An 11764-nucleotide genomic window follows, 5' to 3' on the forward strand; every position below is an offset into this window, starting at 1 on the left:
AAATATACACAGTGTAAGCATTTCTGCACTAAGTCGTGTACTTGCGCGCCACAGAATAAGAATGAAGCAAATTTACAGAGTTCCTTTCGAGAGAAACACAGAACGTGTAAAGCAACTGCGATATGACTATGTGCAGGTAAGCTATAGTGTCATTGGTACTGAATTTGGAAGTGCATACTGTAGTGCTGTGCATGGGCCTGATGTGTTGCATTTGTTTTGTCTTGTCCAGAGAGTGATGGAACTAGAAGCAGATGCCATGGGACATGAGCTACTTTTTGTAGATGAGGCCGGTTTTAACCTCAGTAAAACCAGGAGACGTGACAGGAACATTATTGGACACCGTGCCATCATCAATGTCCCAGGACAACGTGGTGGTAACATAACCATGTGTGCAGCTATAAGCCAAAATGGTGTTGTTCACCATCATGCAACCATAGGCCCATACAACACTGCACACATTATTGCATTCCTGGACACCTTACATGACATGCTCACTGTTCAGAGACCAGAGCAGACCAGACCAGACCCGATATGTCATCATATGGGACAATGTTAGTTTCCATAGGGCTGCTTTGGTCCGCAACTGGTTTACAGACCACCCATTCTTCATGGCACTCAACCTCCCTCCATACTCTCTATTCTTAAATCCCATCGAGGAGTTCTTCTCTGCCTGGCGCTGGAAAGTGTACAACCGTCATCCTCATCAACAGGTAGCCCTTTTACAGGCAATGGAGGAGGCATGTGGAGATATTGACCAGGCATCATGTCAGGCCTGGATACGGCATTCAAGAAGATATTTTCCCTGGTGCCTTGGACTGGAGGATATCATGCGATGTGGACGAAATTTTGTGGCAGGACCCAGAAAGACGACATGATGTAGGCTGATTGTTTTTTTTTGTTTGTCTTTTTTTGTGAAATTACTATTTTGTGTTCTGACTTTGTCTTGGTTTTGATGAGTGTGAAAAAAACACCAATACTTGAAGTTTGGATCCTTGTATGTTTACATGACACTATGACAAAAGTATGACCTCAAATTGACATCTGTACACAGAGAAAGCCAAAGCCAGATGTGTTTTGTATTCTTACCATCATTGTGTAGTTGGCACATTGTGTGCTTAGTAGATGATGGCTTGTGTTTACTGTTTGATACGAAAACACCATTTTTACAAAGGTGTGAAGAGTTAATCTAGCTGTGTTCGCTTTTGCAAGAGAACTACAATGTTTTGATAATTGGGTAAAAAGTTTTCTTATTTGTGTGTAGAGTTTTGCAAAAATAGCCAATAGTTAAAAAAAATGTGCTTAAGCAATCAGAAAAAACTGTAACAGCAGAAACGTTACAAAAAACACAGCAAACGCTGAAGCTAAACAACAGTAGAAATGCAGAAATGTTATATCTGTTTCTAATAAAGGTAATTTTGAATATCTGAGAACATTATTCACTTTAACAGTGAGCATGTTATCAGAATAGGTGAAGGTAATGCAGATATGCTGAACACTACAGGTCAAAACACACTAAAGATGGCGGACGTTCACACACACACACACACGCACACACACTTTTCTCAGAGTGAAGCTACCTGGGATCACACAGCCGGGGTCTGAGGGTCTGAGCGAGCTAGGGATGATGGGAGATTGAATGTTAATGTGATGTCAGAGTACCTGATAGACCACGGCCAGCAGAGAGATGGGAAGGCAGGGCTAGATGTACAGAGACAGAAGAAGAAGAAGCCACAGGGAAAGCAGGAGTTACAGCTTTTAGTACTGTGATAACACACGTGACACAAGTCTCACTTTGGACACGAAACTGGAAGAGAAGCTGCTTCTGAGGAGGAACTTCCATTCTACAACTACACATCCTGGTTTTCTACGGTTTGATTTGATATTCTCCACATATTCAAGTGTACCAAAATAGTTCAAATAAAATTAAGCGATTTAGATTTTTCCCAAAATGTTTGTTCTGGCACTAGGTAGAAGTATTTGAAACAGCATTTTAGACCTTCATGTAGGGAGATAAAATTTACAGAAAATATAACTGAACTGTTAAATATTTACTAATATATATTTAATAATATATAATCCATAATATGAAGGAGCCAGTGTTTATTTACAGATTGTTCACAGTCTTACAGTTTTAGAGACTGTAAGTCAGGATATCTGTCAGATAGCTGCACAGATTTCTGTTTTTAAATCTGCTTCTCACAAGAACAACTTCTTTATGGAAGAGACAAACTGTAGGACTGATTTAAGGTTTAGGGTTAAAGTTCCTGTGGCTCACACTAGGGTTGGATGATAAAACAACTGGATAACTGTAAATTTACTGTCCTCTCAAAATAACACATCACACAGCCATTAATGTCTAAACCGCTGGCAACAAAAGTGAAAAATTGGGCCCAATTAGCCATTTTCCCTCCCCCGTGTCATGTGACTCGTTACAAGGTCTCAGGTGTGAACGGGGAGCAGGTGTGTTAAATTTGGTGTTTTCCCTCTCACACTCCCTCATGCTGGTCACTGGAAGGTCAACATGGCACCTGATGGCAAAGAACTCTCTGAGGGTCTGAAAAAAATAATTGTGGCTCTACTTAAAGATGGCCGAGGCTATAAGAAGACTGCCAAGACCCTGAAACTGAGCTGCAGCACGGTGGCCAAGACCATACAGCGGTTCAGCAGCACAGATTCCATTCAGAAGAGGCCTCGCCATGGTCGACCAAAGAAGGTGAGTGCACGTGCTCAGCGTCATATCCAGAGGTTGTATTTGGGAAATAAACACATGAGTGCTGCCTGCTTTGCTGCAGAGGTTGAAGGGATGGAGGGTCAGTCTGTCAGTGCTCAGACCATACGCCGCACACTAGGGCTGCGGCTAACAATGATTTCAGTACACAAAGCCTCTACAGATTATTTCATCGATGCATCGTTTAAGAAGTACAAGGACCTTTTCACTCAGTGGTGTACTCACTTTTGCTGCCAGCGGTTTAGACATTAATGGCTGTGTGATGTGTCATTTTGAGGGGACAGCAGATTTACACTGTTGTACAAGCTGTACACTCACTACTTTACGTTGTAGCAAAGCGTCATTTCTTCAGTGTTGTCACATGAAGAGATAATCAAATATTTTCTAAAATGTGACGGGTGAACTCACTTTTGTGAGATACTGTATAGAGCCCGACCGAGAAATCGGCATGATGATAGTATCAGCCGATCTGAGATGATTGCAGATAAATCGTTATCTGTATAACAGATGATAACTGACAATTTAGAGATGGAAGATGGATCCTTCAATCATGTAACGAGTGTTGTTGTTGCGTACTTTATCCACCAGAGCAACACAGAATTCAGTACTTTTCTAACTTTTGTTGTCTGTACGTTTGTTTTTAAACTGCATTATGTCATATCATCTTGGTGAGGTGTCATAACTACTACTACTTTTTTTTGCATATCCCTGTAATTATAAATAACTGTAATGTAAATAACATCCATATTCTATATATTTTTTATTCTTTTACATTTTATATATTATTATCAATTTTTTATATTTATTATTCTTGACCTGCAGTACTTGTTTTATCCTTCTAATAATTTCAACCAACTATGTTTATTCTTATGCATCAAAATACCAAACAAAATGCCTTGTATGTGTAAACTTACTTGGCAATAAAGCTGATTCTGGCCTTGTCCACAGGGACACGGGTATTTTTATAACCGGAATTTTTCCTCCTTTTTAAAAAAAACTCTCACAAAAATGCAAATACATGCTATCCAGCACTGACAAGAGCATGCCAAAGCACCAGGCAGCGATATGACCTTTGAATTGCCTTGTTGTTGAAATGTGCAATACAAATAAACTTGCCTTGCCTTAACCGTAAAGCCATGTTGGCAAATCAGAGCCTAATAAAATCATAAACAAAGCAGGCAGTGGCGCCCAACCTGACATCAAACACAGCAGATAACGGCGAGCACTCTGACATCGCAAGGCAAAAACTTCGTGACTTCGTCATCGTCTACCCGACAACACTACAACCGCCGTTTTTTAAAATCCTTAACCTGGCAGGAGTTTTCAAAAATGTTCGGTTTCAGTAACCTGAAACAATGTAGAAAAAGTCACGCTTTCAAAAATACCCATGTTCGTGTAGACAGCCTAAAAATCTTGCCTAATTTAATACCTCACAACATCAGGCAAAGGGACTGCTAATGAAAACTGAGATAAATTTACATTTAGTTGGAATGTTGATCAATGTGTTTTCTGATTCTGAATCTTTTACTCAGAGCTCAGTAGTCCGGATCAGCCCAAAGATTACGATCAACAGCGCCACCTGGAGTGTGTGGAGGCAGTCGGGAACATTCAGATATCTCTGAGGTGGAAATAACTTTTTCTTCTCAGTCTGGTAAATTTAAAGGTGATTGGTTGCTGCGAGTGTGAACAGTGTTTGTGACTCTACCTTCAGCAGAGAGGAAACGACTGAAGGAGAAGAAGAAGAAGAAGACAGGACAGCTCTGTAGAACAGCTGCAGGAAGCGATGGAGAAGAAGAAGAGAGAGACAGGAGGCCTTAGGAGGTCAAAGGTCAAACACCTTCTCTCTCAGGAGGTCAATCTGCAACACTGATCGATCAAAGCGTCGTTATAGATACAGAACATGTGTGTGTGTCATACCAGCTGACTCTTGGTGTGCAGCTCCTGCTCCAGCTGTGTGTGTGTGTGTCTTTGTGTTTCTGTCTGAGCCGTCAGCGTTTGGTTTGTCTCCTCCTGCTGGTGGAGTCGAGTCACTGCGGCCACCTGCTCTCGCTGCAGCTGGCTCAGCTCTGATTGGCTGCCGTCCACCTCCCGCTGCAGACGCTCCAGCTCCTCTGATCACAACCACCAACAATTAAAACAAGAGTTTGTGTCTGTAAAACGAAAATACTGTTAGTTTGGAGATGTTCTCGTGTTTGTATGAAATGATGTACCGGTGTTGAAGCGTTGGTGGGCGTGTCCTCTCTCCTCCTGGGTGATTGGCAGGTTGTCCAGCCTGTCCAGAGTCCTGAGGTGGTAGAGCAGGAAGAGGCGGGAGTGCGGCAGAGAGGAGGCGGGGTTTCCTGACACAGAAAGCTCCGACAGGCTACTCAGAGAACGCAGCCTGGACACCTCGTGCAACTGCAAGCAAGCACACACACACCGGTACAGAGATAACCCTGTTTCCTGATCACCAAATCGATCGTTAAAGTCATTTATCAAGCAAAATTACCAACCACTTCCTGTTATTGTCTCTTTTCCATCACAGTAAACCGAATCTCTCTAAACATTTAGAGACTTGAACTTATAAGTAGAGACGTATGGAAGAGCCTCCGCTAACATCAGAAGAAATAATAACAGTTTAATGAAATATAATATTGAGCATTGGGGCTACATCCCACAGATGAGGCAACATTTATTGATCTGGATGACTGTTTAAACTGTCTACAGCGACACCCAGATGAGAAGCGACACAAATGGGAGGCGTGGCCTGCACTCACAGATGTGATGAGGTTGTGTTGCAGGTGGAGCGTGTGCAGTGAGTGCAGTTTCTTCCCCAGCCACGCGGGAACATGGTCGATCCTGTTGTAGGACAAGTTCAGATGCTGCAGCCTGGACATGAGCTCCAGTCCCTCAATCCTCCTGCAAACAAACACAGATGATGCACAAACACAGCAGCTAAATGGTTAACACAGAGGGCTTTTTCTGTAATATCACGACTAACCATCAAAGACAATCCCCAGGTGCAGCTTGTTTTTATTTTTCTACTTTTTCAACAAATTTATTATGAAAAATCTTTTCACATAAAGCACAATTAAGCATGTGCAGGAGTGCGCACGTCCTGGCGATTTGTCCACATCATCCTACGGATGTTTATTTTCATTTCCCCAGCATCTCCAGGCACAGGAAATTCCTGCTGTTCTCATCCAGGGGAATCCGATCTCACGTTTTCAGATTTCTTTTTCAAGCAAGCCAGAGACTCTTTTGAATTTCCTTCAGAACTTTTCAAAGTAAAAGCTCTCAATTAAACAAGAATTGCTGCAAAAACAATCTTGCGCTTTAATTTTGTAGGCACAATCAATTAGGAGGAAGTGATTATGTGAGCAACTTTTGCTGTCATGACTGAGATCTATTTCAGCACAAAGTAATCTGACCAGGTGTCAGATATTAGTGCTGGTGGGCCAGCTTTGGCCCGCGGGCCGCCTATTGCCGACCTCTGCCTTAGGGTACAAGTACCCCTGGTTGGTAATCTCTGCTGTAGTGTGCAGGCAGCGTTAGTTTACTTGCTTAGCTTTGCTCAGTTCCTGGCTGCTGTGGGACAATGACTATATTATTTGATCCCATAGACTCCCAACAGTGGAACAAAGACAGCCTAATATTGCAGTTTGACATAACTTCAGACCAAATGCAGAAATATTACCCCTGCTCTTTCTTCTTGTTTAAGGGTTAATAATGTTTCCTCAGCTGGTGGTTAGCACCACCTGTGAGCAGGTGTAGTCCTAAATGCACAGGTGGACTGTAAACTGTGTGTGAGGCTCACTGGATGCTGTTGTGGGCCAGCTGCAGCTCTCTCAGCTGCGTCAGAGCGTTCAGTCTCTCCATCCTCTGGATCACGTTGTGGTTCAGGTTTAAAACCTGCAGACGCTGACAGCCATGAAGGTTCTCTATGAACTGAAACACAAACAAAAAACTGATAAACCCCGACTCCCCCAGAAGGTGTAACAGCAGCAGTAATAGCGGAGTATCAGCGGAGCCTGTGGGAGCAGTAGCAGTAGTAACAGCTGTAGTACTTGCAGTATCAGTTTGTTCTGACCTTGATATGTTTGCTTCCAGTCGAGGACGACAGATTGAGGGACCGGATCAGAGCCAGAGACTCACAGCCAGTCAGCTTCAACAGCAGTTTCTCTGTAATATACCTGATACCTGAGAGGAGAGGACGAGTGCTGATTAACAAACGGTGTCATCATGTGAGGAACGTGGTGTTAAAGCTCCTCTACCTCCTCCTGCTCTGTTCTCCTGGGAGCCTGCACTTCCTCCGGCCTCCCTCTGCTCCTCCACCTCTGGACCAGACATCAGGACAGGCTGAAGACAGACAACAGGGAGAAGAGTGAAGGAAGACAGGTGTTGTGCTGCATTTTGTTACCTCACATAAACTCTAACCGGTCGTCTCTGCGATACCAAACTGTTCAATATTATTTAAATAAATAAAACACTGTTACGATTACAATGAAAAAACCCCGATAGTTTAAAAACCTATTAAATATTATTCAATCTGTTGCTTCAGCCTGAATGTGTGGACAAAAAATTGCAAAGCTGTCTTTGCCCTGTTTGTCTCAGTGGCTTTGGTACATGTCTCTCTCTGTTGACAGTTTGACCCCCCAAAACATCAAGGAATCAGTTCACTGCAGAAGTCAATACACGCAAAATGGTGGAAGACGTCGTCAGTATCTGTCAAGCAGATTTTCTACTTGTCTATTATAGACTTTTTTTGTCCTGAGCCGATGGAGATATCAGTTGTTATGTGGATGATGTGGACAGCAACATGTGTATTTTATTCCCGTCTTAAACAGTCTCATCTTGACTGTGACGTTCTGTCAACACACAACAGAACAAACTCAAATACAGTAACGTGTAACTTTGTACTGTTTAAACTGATGTGTCGTAGAGAAAAAGTGCAGCTTCGTGCTTTTTCAATCATTGTGATCCAGACCTCAGCCATAGTTTCCATCAGAGAATACTTAGAGTACACTGTTATATGACAACACATTGACTGTCTGGTTTATAACCAGCGGCACTGTTGAGAGATAAACTAAGGGATTTGAGCAAGTTACAGGCTTTTGCAGGTCCACTGTGAGCTGCTGATTCAAGAAATCCTGTTTTTCAAATGTTAAGGATGATCTGACAAATGTACAAGACTGAGATGAAAAGTTTCTCTGTGAACTAAAATGGATAAAAACAGAAAACAGAAACTTGATTTTGGCATCTCACTTTGGACAAAAACACATCCTGAATTACAACCTGCTGAAATGAATAAACACCAGCAAGAGTTTTAGTTGTTGTGAAACATTAAGAGCTCAAAATAATGTATTTATTAATATGGTTATTTAGTTAATTAAGCCTTATTACTTACTTATATCTGAACAACGTGCGTCTGTGAACTCAAGACTGAAATCTTCTTCATCAGGTGACAGAAAACTGTGTAACACCACAAACTACAGTTAGCTGCACTTACTCGCTAATTAAGACTACCTAACGTTAGTTGGTAACTTAGTTAAGAAGAATAAACTAATAAGATATATTTCACGTGGTTAACCCACATAGTTAAAGCCGATAATAACCAGTAAAGCTCCGTACTGGGCAGACTGGAATAACGTTACGTGTCCTCGGTGTTGCTACAAAGCGCTTTGAATTCTGTTAGCTAGCAGCTCCTTCAGGTAACGTTACACCTGTCGGGACAAACCGACGGTTACCGGTAACTTTAGCTTTAAGCTAACTCAGCTAAACCCGGTTGGGTTGGTTAATCCTCGGTCTCCATGGGAACCAGCCGATACAAAGCGGGTTAAGTGACGTAACCATCTGTCACCGCCGAGCCTCGAGAGAAACACCTGCGTTTCACCTGTAAACACGGACACGTGTCTGTCTCTCAGCTGGAAGCACAAACCGACAAACCAACAGGTGGCAGAGAAAATCTGAGGCTGAGCTCGAGCTGCAGGTGGATGCTGCCTTCAAGGTCTCCTCATAAACTCGTTTTCTTCCCCTTCACCGGTCAAAAGCGTATAATGTCATACGGATCACACGTCGACCAGATATTAACTTTCCCGTTTTCATGTCCCGGCATTGATTTATAACTGTTTCTGCAAAGTGTCGGTTCTTCGGATCGTTAACAGACGTGTTTAACTTGTGTATAACAGACAGATCTAATGTTTCCGACTGTACTTAAAGGCAGCGCAAGTGTAGGTTTGACAGTTTAGATAGATAGATAGATAGATTCCCTAAAATCGAACATGTCCTATTTGAAATAATAATAACAACATCAACATCATGGCTGTGACAATATGTTTTTCTTTAGTAGTAGTTTAAGTAATAGATTTAACAAGCCCTCCTTCAGATACAATCATAGCATCGTGGGAGGTTTCGCATTTTGTAATAGTAAGTAGTAAGTACGCGACATTTATTTAATATAGCTCCTTTCACAGCGAGAGGCTCAATTAGGAGCTTTACAATAATAAAAAATAGCACAAACAGTGGAGCAATCAGATAGTTGCATAAGCATCAAACATTTAAACCATAAAGGCATCATTCAATATAAACAATATGTTTGTGTTTATTAAAAGGTGCATGAATAATCAAGATTACGGCATTTTGAATTTTAAAGAGCACATGAATATTCACATTTAAAGGTTTTTGGGGAGACAAAGGCTTATTTTTAAATGCTTCGACTGCATGCGGTACAGCTAGTAGGCCTTGGTCTGAAGATCTTGGTGGCCTAGTGGTGGTATACAGGTGCATCAGGTCTGAGATGTACCCAGGTGCCTGACCATGCAGTGCTCTGTATGTTAAAGTGAGCACTTTGAATTGAATCCTGACTTTAACAGGAAGCCAATGTAATGAGGACAGAATGGGTGTTATGAGAGTTTGGACCTGGTTAGCAGCCTTGCAGCAGCTTTTTGGACCATAGAAAGTAGCCAGGCAGAAATGGCACTAAATAGTAGGAGGGACCAAGGTATTAACACATTTACAAATATATATTCATACAAACTACTATTCTACTAGATAAAACAAGGCTGAAAGCTATGTCTCTCTGATTGTATCTATGCAACGAGTGGAGGATGTGCATTGTCATTCAGAAGAGATAAGTCTCCTCTCCTGCCCAGAAGGGAGTCATGTTCATTTAATAGCAGTGGGCAGGAGTGACTCTCTTATTACTGTGAGGCTGAAGGTTAGTTAGTGTAGAGGATGCGTTGTCCATCATTCTGAGCAGTTTGTGCTGCATCCTTCCATCCTGCAGAGGTTGCAGGGCAGCACAGAGCCTCTTGTTCAGCTTCTTAGTGTCACTGGCTCTGATGCTGCTGCCCCAGCAGACGGCTGCACGGGAAAATTGCACTTGCAAAAACAGACTGGTAAACACACATTGAAGAACCTAACCTTATTTTGTAGTGGTGGCCTAAAAGGTTAGAGAAGCAAGCTTTCAACCGGGAGGTCGAAATCTAGTCGTGAAAAAGTGAACATGCACTGCTTGCCCTCCCTCTATCACCACCACTGGTGCCCTGGAACAAGGCCCTTAACTCCAACCACTCCAACGGAGCTGCTTAGTGGCCAGCAGATCAGACTGTGGTTGTACTGGCCAGCTTCCAGCTGTGAATGTAATCAGGGCATTCCTGTAAAATAGAGGCTTCCTCTCAGTAAAGTTTCTCTGAATAAATAAAGGTGAAGAAAGTAACAGACTGCTCTGTCCCTTACTGTAAACAGTCCAGTCCAGTTGGCAAGGTGAACCATGTTTCTGTAGCTGCTTGATGACAACTGATCCATATACACTCACCAGCTACTTTATTAGGTACACCTGTTGACAATGTGTTCACTGAACTCCAATGGCCTCCACAGTCACCAGATCTCAATCCAACAGAGCACCTTCGGGATGTGGTGGAACGGGAGATTCACATCATGGATGTGCAGGCGACACATCTGCAGCCACTGTGTGAAGTTATGTCAATATGGACCAAAGTCTGTGAGGAATGTTTCACCTTGTTGAAAGTATGCTACACAGAATTAAGGCACTCTAATATTTTCTTTTTCCTTTTGTATGTTGCAATGCACTTATTGTATTTTCACTTTTTTTTCTAAAGAAAGAACGAAAATTAGGAAACTCAGCGGTTTAACCTCTGTCGGGTTATTTGCCAAAATCAGTGATACCGTTGGTGATTAGGGGCGTTCATTGGTTGTTGTTTATGTTCATTTCAGGTTTCTTGTGTTTGATTGTTGTAGATGTGTAAGGGGGTGGGCGCTAGGGAATAGGAGTCAGGAGCAGTCGGGTCGTGCTAGGAGTACCTGGAGTGTTTTTAGCATTTAGCTAGCTTGCTACCACCATCATGTGCATGGCTGTCAACCGTCCCTACCCTTCTCCGCATTTTACCGTATTCTCCCGCCGTCCTCCCATTTATAAATATTTCCCCGTAAGTCTCCAGTTTATTTATACCCGCTGTTAGCTACGTTCCCCTCCAGTAATGCCAGTGGCAGTATGTAGAACAGCTGTGTAACAGTGAAGGGAAGTTGACAGCACCGCAAATAAACCAGATTCAATTCAATTCAAATCAATTTTATTTATATAACGCTAAATCACCTGGTTCCACAGGAGAGGAGCTTGATAGCTGAACGCTCTGGCTCCCATTCTACTTTTGGAGACTCTAGGAACCACAAGTAACCCTGTATTCTGGGAGCGCAGTGCTCTGGTGGGGTAGTAAGGTACAATGAGCTCTTTAAGATAAGAGGGTGCCTGACCATTAAGAGCGTTGTAGGTGAGAAGAAGGATTACTATATTTGTCTATGAAGATTCTCAGTCATCATAGTTATCCAACGAAGGTTAAAATCAAGGGCAACTGGACTTGGTTGAAGATACTGGAAGACGTTTCGTCCCTCATCCAAAGGACTTCTTCAGTTCTGACTGACTGGCAGGGAAACTCAGCTATTTAACCTCAGTGGGGTCGTTGGCCCGGGTCATCGATACCGCTGGTTCGTTAGTGTTCCTTGTTGCTGTGACGACAGTCGTTACAGTCGTTAAGACTA

General features: G+C 42.6%; 1 protein-coding gene across 1 annotated transcript in view; it reads right to left on the reverse strand.

The window, feature by feature from the left end:
* Positions 1–8685, reverse strand: part of cntrl (centriolin) — a 66594-nt gene extending 57909 nt beyond the window's left edge. Inside the window, exons 1-7 of the mRNA XM_046035041.1 lie at positions 8115–8685; positions 6982–7066; positions 6798–6907; positions 6525–6655; positions 5485–5626; positions 4939–5125; positions 4646–4839 (exon numbers count right to left, since the gene is read on the reverse strand). Coding sequence (XP_045890997.1) covers positions 4646–4839; positions 4939–5125; positions 5485–5626; positions 6525–6655; positions 6798–6907; positions 6982–7057 — 840 coding nt within the window. The 5' untranslated portion in view covers positions 7058–7066; positions 8115–8685. The remainder of the gene's footprint in view (positions 1–4645; positions 4840–4938; positions 5126–5484; positions 5627–6524; positions 6656–6797; positions 6908–6981; positions 7067–8114) is intronic.
* Between the last annotated feature and the right edge of the window lie 3079 nt (positions 8686–11764).

Source organism: Micropterus dolomieu, linkage group LG21 (genome assembly GCF_021292245.1).
Source record: "Micropterus dolomieu isolate WLL.071019.BEF.003 ecotype Adirondacks linkage group LG21, ASM2129224v1, whole genome shotgun sequence".
Classification (NCBI taxonomy): Eukaryota; Metazoa; Chordata; class Actinopteri; order Centrarchiformes; family Centrarchidae; genus Micropterus; species Micropterus dolomieu.